The following is a 19,219-nucleotide window of genomic DNA, read 5'->3' as shown; positions in this document are numbered from 1 at the left end:
GTATCATCAGTCATTTTTGATGATGCTGTTGCCTCTGTGTCCCTGCAGAGCCCAGTTGGCACAAAATGACGGCAAAAACTACAATTCCGCTGCTCTTCAGAAGATCACTGGGGCTTTATTTACAGGTTTTACGTGTTGCAGAAGATGACCTGTGCCTGTCCGATATTGTGTTTTTCATACAAGAACCTCAATGACGACTCCTATGAAAACAAATTGCGCTATTTTCAGGCAAATGTAGGGTTTAGTAGCTTCATCTCTCCAAAAATGTATAATACAGTCTGAAGGGTAAGAACTGAATTTCCACTATAACACTTCCTGAACATCGTCATGTCATCTCATGGTCTCATTCTGATGACAGTACCACATCATTATAGATCCTAAGTTAGACTGTGGATGGATGTCTCGTCTTGACATGCGGATGCACGGCGAGTCTTAGGGCTGCAGCGAGTCAGCATGGAGATCTGTGTGCTGAAGTTGTTGCCATTGCTGCCCATGGATGGGTGCTGGTATTTGGTGTCAGGACCCAGAAACCTTTCGAGGTGCCATCGCCTCCATTTCCTCTTGATCTCTGCTTGGACCTTAGGGAAGGATGAAATCCATTCTAATCAACTGGTGATGGATAAAACATTCTCACTCTACAGTTTTATACAAAAGCTCTACAAGGTACATTAAAAAGGTTAGTTCACCCAAAAATGAAAATTCTGTCATTAATTACTCACCCTCATGTCCTGAACACAAGTTAAGATATTTTTGAGGAACTGAGAGCTTTCTGACCCTGCATAGACAGCACCACAACTGACAGTTCAAGTCCCAGAAAGGTAATAAGGACATCATGTGTCATTAGTTGTGGTACTGTTGTGACCGCACGTAAAAGACTTACACAAAGAGAAGAAATTATTGAATAAAGTAATTATTTTTGTGTTCTTTGCACACAAATTATTTTGGTATCTTCCAACAATTATTGTTGAACCACTAATATATTTACTACCTTTCTGGGCTTTGAATGCAGTAGTTACGCTGCAGTCCATGCAGGGTCAGAAAGTTCTTGGATTTCATCAAAAATATCTTAATATTTGAACATAATTTGTGTTACAAATATGAATGGTATGTCAACTAAAGGGTAATTAATGACAGAATTTTCATTTTTGAGTGAACTATGTCTTTAAGAAACTCAGTAAATTAAGGAGCATTACAGAAGTAAAACAGTTGCAACTGGGTTTTAAACAACACCTGGCTCATTGGAAATACCTGACTCTATACATTTCTGTAAAACTCGAAGTATGCATTGTTTTTTTTTGCTACACAATTTGTTAGGCACTTTAAGCGACTTAATTATTACCCCATTGCAAATTAAGGTTTATTAAAAACCCCAGTGTTATGACAAAAACATGCTTTCTTTGCAAAATTACATTGTATTTGCTTGTAGCACATTTCACAGCACTTTAAAAGTGAAATCTCTAGTGACTGGTGGTACATAGTTTTTTAAATCTGATTGGCTGGCTAATGTTTTTATTGTTGATCAGCTGGAGAAAAAAGTTTTAAAGTGATTTCCAATTATCACAAAGGAGATTATTTCACAAAGGAGGCTGTTATTGTTCTGGTGGTGTTATGAACTAAATTTTGACTGATTTTGGAAACTATAACTTTATTGTTATTTTTAGAGCTATCCCCTTTGATGTAAATAGGCCTCAAAGGGAGGGTCTAATGCTATTTCATGCATGTTGAAATTGTATGTAGAATTTAGAAATGAAATTTGTATGTAGAAATTGTTGTGTGTAGAAATGAAAATGGATGTAGAACTGAGTATTTCTGTGTAAACTCCTTCCGGGTTGAATAGGTTCCGGAAAGTTTTTTTTGATCATGGCTCTTCATGATGTCATGAAGGGTGGAACTCCTTATATGGGCACTTCTCCCGGAAGAGTGCACACATAACGACCGGAGCGAGAGCAAGAGCAAACATTGCAAGTGCAATGATGTACCAGGCGAGTTATATGGCAAGTTTACTGCTCCAGAAAAGCCATAAATATGGAGCTGCTTGTGTGATACAAACATCAAAATGTATTAGTTTATAAATTATGCACTATTGTTAAAGTGTTTTAATATAGGAACATAGAATTGTGTAAGGAACTGCTTGAAAATAAGTCTTTATTAATCAATAAATTGCCACTGTAATTATAATTTGTGTGAAAAGTAACAAAAGTTGTTGTTTTACTGCCTCTAGTGTAGGGCTGTGCAATTAATCGCATACGATTGTCATGTGCATCTCTTCACTAAAGCTGGTTCCATGATCAGTAGTAAATCACCATCACATACTTTCAGATGGAGCGACTTTACTGACAAGATGCGCATAACATGCGATTTTATTGCATTCTATTGTTTTCAAATGAAAAGTGCAGTGAAATGTATTTCAGGTTTGGCACAAATGTAGTCACTGAATTCCAGTGAGCCTGGGTTGTCTTTAATGGTAAAACAGGATCATTTTACTAATAGATATCAATTTGTGTACAAGTTGTTCATTTGTGGTGCACAAACAAAACATGTCAGATTATTTGAATGCACCTGGAAAAAAAGTTTGCACCTGTGACCCTTTTATTTAATCTGTTCAAGCAAAAAAGCCCCAAGATGCTGTGGACATCAATGCATATATCAAAGTAATAGGCCTCCTCTGCCAGTATATCTAGGGCTATTTATAGCCTATATGAGCTAGAAGAATCTAAGCCAATTACAGGCTTCCAGGGCTTTAGCTTTTTGCTAGAGAAATTGAATGAAACTTCAATATTAGGAAGTGGTTTCTGATCAGTTGTGACTGAGTGCACCTAAAGATTCTGTCTATCTATCCATTCATCCATCCATGCCTTACCTCTCCATTCAGGAAACAGTAGAGTACAGCAACCACAAAACCCTGTTAAAACAAGGGAAAGCAACTTACTGATACTGTATCTCACTGTAGGTACGTTAAAAGCATTACACATGGGAATGACAATCTGCTAAATGCCTAGATATTCCTACCAGTCTGTCTAGTATGACTGTGGCGTAAAATATTTGGGCTGGTGAGTCCTGTAGCAGATATACTGTAAGAATATTTAACTAACAGGGACAAAACCATCCTAAATTCATGCCAGTCATTCTGGCGGCTCTGCCTAACTTTTTTGTCCCAAGGGCTATTTTTATTAAAACGAATAGATTTTTTTCTTTTGTTGCATAAAGGTCACATTTAAAACTGTATTGAAATGTTCTATCATGCCTTCATCATTTTTTCCTTCTTTTTTCTTTTTTTTTTATGATTTTGTTGCTTTACTCTTTTCCCAGACCCAGCTAATTAATATTCACATTATAGGGAATTGTTTTTTCCCCCATAATTAATTTAATAATAAATAATTTACATAGTTAATGTATAGAAATGGTTTCAATAGATATTCAAAATTCTGACTTTGACAACAGTTGTGGCAACAGTTTTTTTTTAATAAAGATTTTGAAAAGTTAATGTATTTATCTAGTGAGGAGAACCATAAAATACAATTCAGTTCAATTTGTTAACATTAGCTAACTGCATTATTAAATAAAATTAAAGATTAATAAATACTGCAACAAATGATTTCCCCATTGTTATGTAATGCTAAGACAAAAACAAAGGAGTAAACATTGAAAAAAAATAATAATAATTACATTTTTTTTACCCATTTCCTTTAAACACAGTTCATGATTTGCAAATTGGAGGAAATGTCCATTAAACTGGATAATGTGAAAAGTGTTTATAAGGGTTTATTTCCTAAACATCCACAGGGCAAAAGTGGCCACAGTTGAAGCAACACTCAATTATGGCATTAAAAAAACAATGGCCAATAGCTAAAGTGTGCAAGACAGAGATTCTTGATGAAGACTGTTCGAGGAGCCCTGAGCAGTTCTACCAGACATCATTAAACTATTCTGCTATCTGAACAACAGTGCTACGATTAGCCTGAGAGCATTTCCTGTCACTGGCAACTATTGATATTTGGGCTCTACTCTTTGTTTTCACAGCTAGTTTGAGTGATTAAATCCTCAGACGCACCTGAAATGACCCAAGAATGAGGTCAAACACGAGCCTTAGCTCAGTTTTTATGTTCTCAGGAATGAAAGCGAATATGATGAAGTTTATCCCAAAGAGTGGAATCAACAAAAGTGTGGATTTTGCCAGCCTCCTATAGAAAAGAAGAAGAAAAAATGACAGATGAACAGATTTATGGGATACTTTCCTGTCATGCACACAGCGCAGGGCAGAGAATGATATCATTACTAGGTATTATCAAAAAGCATACTGGAATAACAACATTATTTATGCTGGATAGAAAATTGCAGGTGCTTAAGAATTGAGTCTTGTTTTGTGCGAACTGCATAGTGGAGAGCTACTTAAGGACAAAGGACATTAAATCATCGAAAGAGGGGCAGAGAGAGCCAGTGACATTTTAGATGATGAGATTGCACTGCAGTGGGTTCTCACTCGCTGCTGGAGAGGCCAGCTAAAATATCCCCATATTTTATGCCCATGTTAAAATTACATAAGCTAAAATGTTTCTCATGTAACTCCAGTCCCCATCCTACCAAAAAGACCAGAATAGCTGGTCTACAGAAGAAGTTGTGATTTAGATGCTGGTGTTCCTGTCAGATCTCTTTAACCAACAAGACTCCCTTGACCTACTAGACTTCATTTTCTGCTGGTTTTGCTGAATAGCCGAAGGCTGGTCTGCCGACTAGAGCAGAACTTTCAAGCTTTAACCAATTTGGACCAACATTTAAATGGAAAGTTCACCTAAAAATGTAAAAACCACCCGTGAAAGATTTATAAATAACTTGCTTTCCATTCTTTTCCATTTAATTACAATTAATGTTAACTTCAAGCTTCAAAAAGAATGCAAAAAAGCATTATGATAAGTAGTCATATGACTCATTTGCTAATCTGAAGTCAAATGATAACTTAAGAGTCAGGAAAAGTAAATTTTCAGAAATTTAAGTCGCTGTTGCAGTCACAGGTAATCTCCTTTGCTGCAGTTCTCGAATCTCATTCACATTTTGCAAGATGTCTCACACTAGGTTAACATCTCATTTGAAAGAGTAAAATCTCCTGTCGTGCTGCACAGAAGAGAATTAGTCTTGAGTTCGGAGTGAGATGAGGGTGCGCAAACGATGTCAGAATTTTTTGTTTGAAATATGCCTTTAAATTTCAAGCCGGTCCTCTCAGCAGGGTGTAGAGATTAAAGTGTACAAATTACAGAATTAACCTTATTTGAATGCAAAAATCTGTTTAAATGGGGTCCAAATACTTACGAGTATTGGTTTGATTCATTTCTCCCAATGTCAGGACAGTTGATCTTCTGCCGCAGTATCCGGATGATACAAATGAAGAGGATAAAGTTCATCTGTTGTTGGTGACAAACAACAAAATAACAGGTGTTTTTAGTTCGAAGAGTTTCTTTTTTCATGACAAATTACTGAAATCACTGAGGGGTCATATAGCCAGTGGATCCAAAGCACAGTGTTTATATGTCTCAGAGAAAGCAGGGACTGGCATCTATTAGCAAAAGTACAGAACAAAACTACCTCCTTAAGATGGCAGCGAGACAGAGCATGTAAGCATGTTGGAGTGGGGGAGGATGAGAAGTGTTTCAGTTTTCTGACCTACCATAGTAAATCCCCAACACAGTAAATAAATCTGCATAAACATTCCACTAGATTGACAGATTTTTGTCTCTGTCAATCTCTCTCAAGTGCATCTTTCCTCCCTTTAAATCTCTCAAAAGAAAAGCCACGAAGAGCTTCTAAGAGTGTTTTTCACACCTTTCAGCCCTTATTGATATTTCATGTATATAATAAATCCCTAGAGAGATAACATCGCCTAGCACATACGTCAACAGTTTTGTGTGTTACTGACATCCTAACACTCATATTGTAGGCTAAGGTTTATACAACAAGCAGACAATTCTTATTCTTAGATTATATAATCTAAGAATAAAAATGTATTAAAATATATAGAAAAACTTAAATAAATGCATGTCTTTTATTTTATAAAGCATTATAATTTAATTCTAAAATACATAAAACATGCACTAATTATATATAAAACTAAAATTGATATATCATTAATATACAACTGATGTGTATATATATATATATATATATATATATATATATATATATATATATATATATGTATATATATGTGTGTGTGTGTGTGTATATATATATATATATATATATATATATATATATATATATATATATATATATAAATAATAAATTATGAAATTAAGAAAAAAGAAAGCACTAAATATATAATATAGAATGAATTTGTGGGTGTACTGTGTCCCTTGTAAAATGCATACTATATACAAGGGACACAGGGTTTTTAGGTATTGTAACTGGACACCATTTCTTTAATGTTTACGCTAGCAGTCAGTGAAGATTAATGAGATGTGTCCTTAAATTGATAGTATTGTCAGGAAAGGCCAGACTTAACTGGGGCTTCTGCAATTTATTGAACGAATAACTGACATAATAACAAAGACATTTCTCAGAAAAAATAAGGAATAAATTGCATACATTTTTCACAGGTTAGACAGGGGAATCTAGTCGGGCATACCAAATGTAACCAGAAATCATAATGTACAAAAACAAATTTCTATAATCATAGTAATGGTGACATAACAGATACTCTAGGAGTGAAAGGACATCTCACCAAAATTGAAGCTAATATCGGGGTTTTTATAATCCACCAGAATGGGTCGGTATTTTCTATTATATCCCAGCACCTGGAAAATATGACAAATAAATGTAATGTATAAATTTTTGCTTGCAATGACTAAGTATTTATGTCTTGGTTTTTACATAAAATCACTGAAGGCTTTGACTGCGTTAAGCTTACCCGACATCATTGAAATAAGCTTTGGCAAAGCTCCAAGCCATGATGAAAATCATTGGACCTCCTGTAGTGAGGTGAAATGAGAATGTATTTCGATCAGTACATCAGCAGTTGCTGTTTTACATGGCTCGCTAACATAATCATTATGTCAAATGTTAACAAAAGCAGGTTAATAAAGAAACAGATGCACATATGACACCTACCCCAACCAATCAGAATGTACCACCAGAAGTACTTCCTCTCTGAGAAGAAGGAGACAGCCAACAGCGCATGAAGGTACAGACCTTCGACTAGCAGCCAGAAGAAGCTTGCCATAATGCAATACTGGAAAAAGACAATCACAGCTTTGCAGCCAACCTGAAAATCAAAGACGGAGGGAATGAGAATGGCTCTTAGAATTCATTCCCACCCTTGAGTGCTCTGAGAAGTAGGGACATCCTGACATTTACCACATCGATGAAAAACAAATTGTAACCTGCTGCAGTGCAGCCACTGTTTATGCAAATGTTTTCCACAAACGTGACAACCGTTTTGAATACAGCTGCAACAATGATGATTTCGGATTTCTCAGTGGTTCCTAAACCTGGTCCTGGAGGCACCCCAACACTGCACATTTTGCATGTCTCCTTAAACACCTGATTCAGGTCATCAGCTCACTAGTATAGACTTAAATACCTGAAATCGGTGTGTCGGAGAAAGGAGACATGCAAAATGTGCAGTTTTGGGGTGCCTCCAGGACCAAGGCTGGGAAACACTGGGATATCTCATTCTAAAGAAATCACCTCTTCATTTAGTAAAACCAATTAAATAACTACATTGTACATATATTATGTACTATCATTGTGTGTGTGTATAAAATTACAATACATAATACATATCTAAGAAGTTCAAAGTAAAGGAAAATATGGCTTTTCATTAGTAAAAATAATTGAATATATATATATATATATATATATATATTATTATTATTATTATTATTTTTTTTTTTTACTGTATGTATACATACATACTATAGTATTGTATAGTATAGTATATATATTACAAACCCTAATCACTGTAGGTAATTATGCATATGTCACGTATTGCCTAGCTAGTGCTTGCCTTTTTTGTTTCTTTGACTTCCAAAATAGCAATTCAAGCACTGGTGATAGGCTTTCATGAAAGCAGTGGTTTATTTGGGTAGAACCAGTGGGAGGTTGAGAGGAGTTTGTTCAGGGAGGACAGTGAGACATGGCAGGCAGACTGCAGGGCAATGAAATCAGACAGGAGGGTGTAAGTGGCTGAAGGTGAAAAGGAAAAACAGAGCAAAGATCCAGCATCACGCTGAAAATGCCATGTCCTCCTGCTCAAGAGCAGAATGAATTAATGATGACTACTAACCTCTGACTGTTCAATACAAACAAAACCTTCATGCTGAGAACTGTGGATGTGGTGCTGCACAACGGTTTTAACACAGTTAATGAGCTGTGATGCTCATGTCAATACAACTACAATATAGGAATGGACATGATGGTCCACTAGTTTGAAACAGAACTTGCTAAAGATAAACAAGTCGAGCAGTTGTTAAGACACCCACCTTGATTTTGAAAGTATGTCGTTTTGCACGTAACAATAAAACTAAAATTTTTCTAAAAATACTTCTTTGAGCTCCTTGATCCAGGGATCAAAGATTCTCAAGATTCACACATCTAAAACCCCGTTCCTCTCTGCAACATGCTCAAAATGAGAGCGCATGCCTTACAGACAGGAGAAAAGAATTGAGTGGATGAAGCAATCGACAGCTTAGACAGCAGAAGGCACTGAATGATGCTTTCGGCTTTCGGGCGTGTAAAATGAGGCAGCGCAGGATGAATGGATCCGACTCATAGTTTTAATGTGCACAAATCATCCCAAATTACCCTGAGAGCCGCAGCCTTTTGCTCAGGGCATGCAATCCCTGAAATAGATAGAAAGCTTTTGCTGCAGGCTCGACCACACAAATGGCTAACAAACACCTTCTGCTGAGGCAAACCTCTCAACAGCTTTTTATCATGCATTTATTATGTATCATAGATAAAACCACTGCAACTAATTCTTTTTATAAAGCTGTTTTCTGGCAATCAGTCATTCTGCCTTTTCCCATGGGTCTACTGTTATTTAAAGGTGAGAATAACGTTAATAAGGCAGCTTGACACATAACCTGGCTGCGAATATTTACTGATTCCAAAGAAGATTAGTAATACTTCACATGCAGATGAAGTCTTTAAAAGAGTCTGATGTAAAAATTTTATGGAGCACTTTTTAACTCCTAGAAAAATGTCTCTGATAAAGACTCAGAAAAAAATAAAATAAAATCACAGACAGAAAAAAAAATGGTGTAAGCCATTGAAAAAAATAATGGAGAAGATGTAATGGATCCATAAAAGGCTGCCCTTGCAAAGAGTTTTGAAAGAGGAACCTGTGGCTTGCCTATTATAATATCTTGTTTGCTTAGCCTACAATGCTTGAAAGCTTGCTTGTAATTTTGGCAAGAGAAATAAAACAACAATATAACTTTATGATCACAAATGTGACCCTGGACCACAAAATGAGTCTTAAGTGTCAAATGAAATGTATACATCATCTGAAAGCTGAATAAATAAACTTTCCATTGATGTATGGTTTATTAGGATTGGACAATATTTGGCCGAGATACAACTATTTGAAACTCTGGAATCTTAGGGTGCAAAAAAAATCAAAATACTGAGAAAATCACCTTTGAATTTGCCCAAATGAATTCATAGCAATGCATAATACTAATTAAAAATTATACTTTATATCTCACTTACAGTATAACAAATTTTTTAATCATGACTATTAATTATTTCTCACAGTTGCTTTGTCAAATCATAATGTGACTATTCAACTTCATTGTCTACTCTAAGGTGGAAAAGGCTTTGTCATGTTATAGATTGATTGATTGATTGATTGATTGATTGATTGTGTTCATAAAATAGTCACAAGTCTGGTGTGACACAATTTTCAGCAAATAACTTGTGAAAAGAATGTCTCCAGTAGACTGCCCACATTTCAACATGAGCTTCCTTTGTGCCACAGTGTTTTACTTTCACTTTAAAATCACTTTAAAAAAAGTACATTTTAACAATGCAAATAATCTTATGATAATCAGAAGTTGTGTTTAAAATCCAGCTATTTTAAAATTCTAAAGAGTCAAAAGCAATGCTTGAAAGTGCATTTCACTTCTGAAGATTCCACAGATGGCCTTGATCTATAGCAAAGTGCAGACATTGACAGACACTAGATCTGAACACTGGATACATGTTACAGCATACACACTCCATACACTGTGATAAGAAGCCATGTTTTCATTGAGAGCTTTAAGCTCCTTTGTCAAATTCAGTCAATATTCATCTCAACAGCTGAGTCATTTCAGAAAACGTCATGATTATTGCCACATCCCTGCTAAATACTGTGAAACTGATCTCTCTTATTTTAATAGAATACTAAACAGCTAAAACCAGCATGGATTGTCCAGGCTTAGATGGAAACCTGCAAAATGTATCTGTTTTTTTACTACTTTTACTAGTTTGGATGTTTTATTTGTATGGTCCAATTTTAAAGGGGTCATTTGACATTGCTAAAAAGAATATTATTTTGTGTCTTTGGTGTAATGCAATGTGTTTGTGCGGTTTAAGGTTAAAAAAACACATTATTTTCCACATCGTTCTTAAAACTGATGGTTTATTAATTAACTGCATGGAGACAACGAGTTGCATTTCTGAGTGTTTTTCTCTGGGCAAAATAATGAAATTCTTACCAAAACAAAATAGAATCTGTACAAAATATAGTTTGTCAGGCGGCATAGTACGGCCATATACAAAAGATGTTAAATGCCCGCTCTCAGCTGTAAATTCGTCATAATGTAGGTAAGTCACAATAGCAACGCATCAGCGTTGAAAAATTGCTGGTGTGATAATCTGTGATAATATATATATATTGTAATGCGCTCCAAAGTTCACGGAAAAAAGAGACAGCAGAAATACGTTTTCTTTATTTTACAAAAGCTTTATAGTTTTTAATGATGTTTTGCTTCTGTCTGTACTACCATAAATTCCAGATTAACAGTTGGGTGCCTCACACGCACACACCATTTTTTTTTTCTAATTTGACATTGCAGCCTGTTCATTACCAAAATAAAAAACAGTTAAAGAAAAATAAACAGTTACACTGCTGGTGTCAGTTACAAATTAAACGTTTAAAAAAATCTAAATGTGAAATCGACTGGCAAAAACTGGTTCTTGAATTCTAAGATTATAATCTTTAGACAGACACCAACTTTTTCTGCCAACTGCAAATAGTGACTCAGCGCAACTGGAACAGATACTGCTGACTGGGCACATTCTGTTGTCAAGACCAAATTCCATTCATAATCGGCCTGACAGTCGTGTAGTGTGTTCTCGGCTTTACTTGCATGGTCTAATTTTAAATTTGTTGCTGTCACTCTTTTACTTTGCTGTTTTTGTCACTATTTGTCACTTTTGTCACTACGTTATGCTCATAGATGTTTAACAGCAGACATAACAGTCAAGAGGCCCAAGACCAGCGAGTATGAAAAAATGTAAACGTGATCAGCTGGGATAGACTGTATTTATGCTGATTACTAACACTGCTAGATAAATGCTTGGTTTGCTGTGTGTGGATGTCTAATGGTTTGCTAATTAATACTATTACAGACTCCTAAGGGATTTATTTAAAATTAAATAAATAGACTGTGCAATAATAAACTTACAGAACCAGTGGAGCAGTTGTCAGTCTCTTCAATAGCATCGTAAAGCACGGCATCTTTTACAAAGACGGCGATGGCTTTCAGAATGAAGGACACAAACAGGTGCATGTGGATGTAGTTCCGCGTGCAGTGGAGTTTCCTGAGGGAATACAAGGAATACAATCAGCCATGCTCATGAACTGAATCTAAAATATGTTAAGCCTGATTGAGAAGTCCCCTGCCCCCTAATTACACCCTGTCCTTGGAACTAATAACAGAAAAAATGACAGCTAATTACACCACAAATGAAATCCTAATTGAGCTTTCTGGTCTGTGTAAGAGGTTTGTTAAACAGATAATTTGCTCCATTGTGTTGTTGTCAATTTCACATGCATTTCTACTTTCAGTAAACATGGGAATACACAAAATCTGATTCAAAATTCAAGGCAGCTGCTCATTTTATGTCCGACATGCTTATTTAATATTATCAAGCTATGGCAGGCAGTCAAAATACTGATTGTACCAAGTCTACTCTGTAGAAGAAAGAAAGTCTTACGGGTTTAGATCAACATGAGAGTGAATAAATAATGGCATAATTTTCATTTTATGGATATACTATACTTTTAAGAAGACATTCACAGCTGCTTTATGCATAATGCAAGTGTTCTTAAAACAGAGAGAGTTTATTGTTTATTATGAGTTTATTGTTTATTAGAGTTTATTATATTGTTTATAATGTCCATACCTCGCACTTGTTAAAATTACAAATGACCTGCTTCTTGCATCAGATCAAGGCTGCATCTAATTTCTAGTTTTACTTGATCTTAGTGCTGCGTTTGACACCATAGATCATGACATACTCATAGATCAATTACAAACCTATACAGGTATTCAAGGGCAGTCTCTAAGATGGTTTAGATCCTACCTGTCCGATCACTACCATTTTGTTTATTTAAATGGGGAGTCATCTCATTTATCACCAGTAAAATATGGCATGCCACAAGGATCCTTCCTAGGTCCCCTTCTATTTTCAATATACATGTTGTCCCTTGGTAATATTTTTAGAGAATACGCAATTAGCTTCCACTGTTATGCTGATGATACTCAGCTATATATCTCAATGAGACCAGATTCAACTTCTAAATTATCTAAGCTAACACTGTGTGTTAAAAATGTAAAAGATTGGATGACCAATCATTTTCTCCAATTACATTTGTATAAGAGAGAGATATTAATTATTGGACCAAAAAACACTACACAGAATCTTGTAGATTACAATCTGCAACTAGACAGATGTACTGTTACTTCCTCTACAGTCAAAAATCTGGGTGTTATATTAGACAGCAACTTGTCTTTTTAAAATCATTTTCCCATGTTACAAAAAACTGCATTCTTCCATCTTAGAAACATTGCCAAGCTACGAAACATGTTACCTGTTTCAGATGCAGAAAAGCTAGTTCATGCATTCATGACCTCTAGACTGGACTATTGTAATGCACTTCTAGGTGGTTGTCCTGCATCTTCAATAAACAAGCAGCAGCTAGAAAATATGATCATATTACCCCAATTTTACAGTCTCTGAACCTAACTAGCCTTCTACCACGTTACAATCCATCAAGCTCCCTAAGGTCACAAAACGCTGGACTTTTGGTAGTTCCTAGGATAGCAAACAAAGTCCACTAAAGGAGGTAGAGCTTTTTCACATTTTTCACATATATTTTACAAAATATAAAAATTGTATGTAAAATATTTCCTTGGCCACAAATGTAATTTAATAATACAAACTATAGTAGTATATACTGTTCATAATACTAAAAGGACGTTGGATTGACAACATGTTATTTCCAGCATTCTCAAAACACAATCCAAGGAAAAAAAATTGTGTCATTGTTTCTTTAAACAAATATTCTAGATTCAAAACAAAATAGATTTTGTATGCAAGTGCATAACTGTAGATTTTTGCCTGTAGATTGTTGCTGTTCATCAGCATGTGACGCATGCTTTCTATAGTTTAACATTGATTGAACCATTACAAATAGGATATATTAAATACAGTTATTGAAGTTTTATATCGTTGCAATTCTCATTGCATTACATTGCAATTCTCCGGAACTGACTATAACTTAAAAACTTTTGAGTTAAAGATGAAATCCCTGTGTTTCCTTTAACCTAGTACTCATGCACAGCTATATCGTCTTTGTTTTGCTCATTTCATATGCTGTGATCTGACACTATCAGCATGATTTTACAGGCCTATGTTGCGTCTCTAGTGTGTGGCCATCTGCAGGATCACCTTGACATACCGCTGACTGATTTGGACACTATTACATTTTTACCAAGTGTTTCTTGGTAAGGGCAAAATTTAATTAGACCACAGACTGTGTTTCCACCAAGCAAAGACAACTTGTGACCTGAGTCATTCAGTGGAGTGGGAGCAAGTGTTAAAACCGGCAATAATAACCTGAGGTGTGATCAGGTCTTCAGCCCCTGTCAGTCTGAAATCCCACATCAGACTGATATCCTCTCAGTTAAGACTGCTTAAGCCTGCAGCTCGAGTGCAGATAGTGTTAATAGACAGGATTAGGATTGATTACATTGCTAAAGAGCTGAAAATGAGCAGCTTTATCAAGGAGTAGAGCTGCTCTGCCATACTGGTGACACATGAACATAATTACTGATGGAAACGACAGCATTTTTGGTAGGATGTGGATGAGCTTAGAGTTGGTAATCAGAAGGAGAGAGCCGTGAACTATCACAATTGTGCCCATGAGCAAAGCATTTAACTGCAGGATGCTCCAGGGAGGACTGACGCTGTGCAAGTTTACAGCAAAACTTCTGCACTTTTATAGGTCATCCTCTTATGCATTTGGTAAATACATGTAAATCAAATAAGCGAAGATGCCCTTTGTATTGTAGCAGGACCATAAATTATGAGCGATTATGAGTAAGCTAACTCTATAGCAGTTACTATAATGAGCATATCACTCTAATGTGCCATGTCAAAGAAAAATCATCCACCATAAAAGCATCATAAATAGTCTGCTCCACAAATGCGCGCAGTTTAATTCATACATAAATTATATTGCCTAAAACATTTGAACGCTAATTTAGTGTTATTTAAAGGGTTTTAAACCGTGTTTATGGTTCACTACTGGGTTTACATGTGAGCACTAATGCCCACCGGAATGATTCCCTGATGGTGGGGAGTCTTGTTTGGCCAAGATGATACGTGTGTGTTGGAATATACATGTAAGAAAGCTCTTATCTCTGTCATTAGCAAATGGTTAGCAGACCGTTTTGCCTCTGGTGAGCTAGATCAATCACTGTAGTGTCAAAACGGATGCACGTTGTTTGCTGTTTAATCCTCGACAGCTTCAGTGATTCAGTCACTCCATGGCGCCCCATGGTGAATCTGGCTACAACCATGCATGAAACACTGTTTTTCTGTTTTTAAAGCCTGTTAACCATTAGCTTAATCAAAATGACGTCCTTTAATGTGAAGCATTAGTAGGACTCAAACTAAGCCCTATATTTGACAGGAACATTATTTTTTTTTAAAGGCAAAAATTATTAAGGATCAAAAGTGTCTAGAAACATTCAAATGAATTCTGATAAATATTTTAAATTTATATTGTATTAATATTATTACTTATGTTTTAACTTACTTATTATTAAGTGAGAGTGAGACTATTTGTACCCTGTTCTTTGACCCTGTTCATACAGTTGATTTTAATAAAAAATGTAATTACTGCCCTGTCAGTTCATTTCAAAGAGTTGCAAGTTAGGAAGGTACTACTTTTACTTAGAAATAATTGCCATGGATAGAGCTTTATAATTAGTTAAAGCATGTACGATAGCATAAACATGACAAATCTGGACATGCAAAACTAGTTTTGCAAATAATTCACCCCTGCACCATACCAAATACGTGTTAGCATTAGTTTCAACCAACAAATGTAGAATTTCTTACCTGAATATACAAAGTATGACAATGGCAGTGGTGAGAGAGATGAGAGAAACACTGTGCCCGATGGTGTAGCCGATCTTCACCGACCTAAAGAAACTATCCTGCAAAAGAAAAGAAAGAATACGCATTTATTAAATTGCACTGAACAGTTTAATTCTTCTTGAATCTTTAAATTGCACTACTGTTGGTTTGAGGTCAAGATGTGTTTGCTTGAAAGAAAAAAATGAATACTTTTATTCAGCAAGGCCACATTACATTGAAGATTGCAAATTTTAAATAAATACTGTTCTTTTAAACTTTCTATTCATCAAAGTTTCCTGAGAAAAAGGAAAAAAATCATGGTTGACAAAAATAAAAAGCAACTGTATTTTCAAATTTGATATTAATTAAAAATGTTTCTTGAGCAGCAAATCAGCATATTAAAAGATTTCTGAAGGATCATGTTTTCATTGTTCTTTTGATCAAATAAATAAATCCTTGGTGACCACAGATTACTTCTTTCAAAAATATAAAAAAGTGTAATGACTTCAAACTTTTATACAGCGTGGTCGGTATATGATATATCCTGATATTTATATGGTATCATTAAACATGCTTTCTAACAAATCATTCTAAGAAATTAAGAAAATAAATGTTTTGCACTTTATGTGCAAATCTAAATTTTTAACAGCTTACTGCTCTTAGTACGTATGACGACAGTGAGGTAATAACATGCATTCACAACTTTCATAAACACTACATCTCAAAAACAAAACAACCTTGGTATATGACTATGACTCAATGCGCTGCCTTTTTTGTCCACTTATGTTATTCTGAAGTATGAAAAGAGTGATTATTTACTCAAGGCTATCTTTTTTTGTGGTAAGAATGGGTACTGTGCTGTCTCTCCCACGCAATGCTTTGCTAAAAGACTCACCTGCATAGAGCATATTCAAATAACCCCCTCTATAGTCATAAAAACCTGAACTTGGCAAGAAGGAGCATCAGATACTCATCATCAAAAACATACAATTCCTTTTAAGTCCCATGCCCACATATTCATTGTGGGTCTGAGGACTGTGTGTGCTGATTACACATCCTGTTGATGCAAACACATGTTGGGAAAGCTTTCATCAAAGGGCAAAGGTCATTTGCTCTTCACTTAACCACACTTTGCTTAAAAGATCAAGGTGTTTCATGTTACATAACATCTGCTTCAGTGACGGATTATTAGTATGTTTACAAATGCATCAAAATACTGACACCGACATACAACGCTAAATAAAGGAACTATTATGTTTGGACTTGTTCGTTTGCACTAGGCAATAAAAGGCTGACTGAAAAAGCAGGCTAAAAGGTTGACTGAAAAATGGTGAATGTTAAAGCTTTGGTTTTTTGGGTGAGGAACACTCAATATGACATGAGAACGATCGCTTTCTCTGAGCTAAAAGTTCAATACGTCAAGAGTCGGAGCATTTCACTGTTGTATAATGCCAGTGGAGTTGAAAATACTAGTTTGACATAACTTTATTAAGATATTTTGCATGTTTGGTGCTTTCTAAAGTCTCTCAACCACCTTCAGGGATGGTAAAATACATTGAAAAATATGTATTCATTGAATTTACAAAAAAAAATTTTGATTGGTTTAAGTGGTTGCAATCAATTTATTTTAGCTACATTGACATTTCAATATATATCTTTAAATGAAGCAAAAATAAATAGTTTGCAACCACTTACCTTAAAAAAAATCTTTATAATTTTCTTCAGTGTACACTGTAAAAATTTTATAATATACCAACATATTGAAGTAGTAAAATATGCTTTGTACCTCCATAATACACTGAAAACCATTGAAAACACAAGTGGTAATGAGAAAACTATATAAGCAGATTTTTCACAATTTGAGTCAAATAACATTCAACAAAATAAGACATAACATAAAACCCTAATGTACATAACTCATCAAAAAAGTAAGAATAAACAGTTGTGGCATAAGTGAATGTCAATGCACAGCTTTTCTCTGTGAAATATAAGGTTGCTTGTTTTTTTTCACTTTTAAAAACTGTAAATTTAACAGTATATAAACTACTGTTAACCAAGTAACAGATTTTTACAGTAGGATTTTACAGTATTTTACCATTAAAATTACAGATACACAATTTTTTATAGTGTACTTTGTACTTACATCGTCAACAGTGCCATTCAGATTATAGCCACAATGTACTGCGATTTCCATCGGGTCCATCTCAGTCCAGCCATCAGCAGTACAGGTCTTTGAGAGGTTACCTGTGTGAGAAATGTAAAGGTCATTAACCTCAAGATACAGACACTGGCTACTCTATTTAGAAGCTGAATCTGTTTATTGTGCTCTCAGTTTTAAAGGGGTGATATGATGTGATTTTCTAAAAAATGGCTCGTTCTAAAACGTCCCCACATTTATTTATTTTATTTTATTTTTTGCATAACGCCGCCCAAATGTTCAAGCAAAGAAAGAAAGTGTAACTTTTATTCTCTCTTTTGCCGCCACCACCATGTTGTGGAATCGCAATTCATTGCAGAAAAAAACCCTACTTTGTTTGGCCTTCCATGAGAGGACACAACTAGAAATTAGTGGTTAAGTTGTATTTACAATACTGTTCCAGAACAGTTCAACCCAATTATACGGATGTGTGCAGTGCATTTCATGGAGGATGAGGATGTTTCCTGAACCAGTAGCCTACAATGCCTTTGTGGCAAAAAGCCTGTTTCTATAAAGTGGGGCAGTTCCAGCTTTGCAAGGACAGTTTGGCGCTTCTGACTCACAGCCTCTGAGTACGTATTTTATATATAAAGAATTTGCCACTGACTATTCAACCCAAGTTTTGAACTGTGTAAAGTAGCACTTGTTGTTTGTTGTTTCTCCAATGGTTTTATGTTTATGCACCGCAATATGCAATGTGTAAAATGACAGTAAAATAAGTCATTATAATCAGTAATTATGTCCCCAATGGATGCAACAAATGCCTTGTTTGTAATGGGTTTTACTGGTTTGTCAAGGGGCGTAACATTTCCGTCACACTCTTGTATTACACCCAATAATGTTCTTTTTAATGTCAAATATCCCTTTAACTGAAACGCCATGAGTCCTGAGTCAAATGACATTTTTTTAACTAAAGCAGAGAATTACAAGCCACATCAACCCTCTGAGGTGTTTCTTGGCCCTTCTCAATGCACAATGTCACACTGAAAGCATTTCTTGGGTCATACGACCCAGTGTTGGGACTACGTAAAAGTAGTGTAGAAACAATTTTCAATCCGAAATTGGTAGTCAATTTTACCTCTACGAAGAAATGTCAAATTTGAAACAGAAAAACTGAAATGGTATTTTCTTGTAAATCAAACTCTTAAAATTTGAAAAATATTAATTAATTAAATGTATAAAATAAAGTGTAAAGTGTACTTTGAAACTGTTTTTTGAATGAGCTAAAATACATAATATTTATACTTATATGTCTGTTTCCCTGAGGTCTTCTGTGTTGTGACAAAACCTTCAATGTGGTTGAAAAGGTAGTACACTGTAAGTTATGATCAAAATTAATGAACCACATTGAAGGTTTTGTCACAACACAGAAGACCTCAGGGACACTATTAGACA

The 19,219-nt window shown here is 35.2% G+C and overlaps 1 protein-coding gene across 1 annotated transcript in view; it reads right to left on the bottom strand.

Moving 5' to 3' along the window:
- Positions 1 to 377: 377 nt before the first annotated feature.
- Positions 378 to 19,219, bottom strand: part of LOC113077410 (vasoactive intestinal polypeptide receptor-like) — a 49,975-nt gene continuing 31,133 nt past the window's right edge. The window contains exons 4-13 of the mRNA XM_026249820.1: positions 17,771 to 17,871; positions 15,610 to 15,707; positions 11,664 to 11,799; positions 7,099 to 7,252; positions 6,899 to 6,959; positions 6,713 to 6,785; positions 5,305 to 5,396; positions 4,052 to 4,181; positions 2,861 to 2,902; positions 378 to 578 (exon numbers count right to left, since the gene is read on the bottom strand). Of these exons, the coding sequence (XP_026105605.1) occupies positions 378 to 578; positions 2,861 to 2,902; positions 4,052 to 4,181; positions 5,305 to 5,396; positions 6,713 to 6,785; positions 6,899 to 6,959; positions 7,099 to 7,252; positions 11,664 to 11,799; positions 15,610 to 15,707; positions 17,771 to 17,871 (1,088 nt within the window). The remainder of the gene's footprint in view (positions 579 to 2,860; positions 2,903 to 4,051; positions 4,182 to 5,304; positions 5,397 to 6,712; positions 6,786 to 6,898; positions 6,960 to 7,098; positions 7,253 to 11,663; positions 11,800 to 15,609; positions 15,708 to 17,770; positions 17,872 to 19,219) is intronic.

Source organism: Carassius auratus, unplaced genomic scaffold (genome assembly GCF_003368295.1).
Source record: "Carassius auratus strain Wakin unplaced genomic scaffold, ASM336829v1 scaf_tig00022552, whole genome shotgun sequence".
Classification (NCBI taxonomy): Eukaryota; Metazoa; Chordata; class Actinopteri; order Cypriniformes; family Cyprinidae; genus Carassius; species Carassius auratus.
Note: the sequence above shows the minus strand (reverse complement) of the source record. Positions and strands in the feature narration are given on the sequence as shown.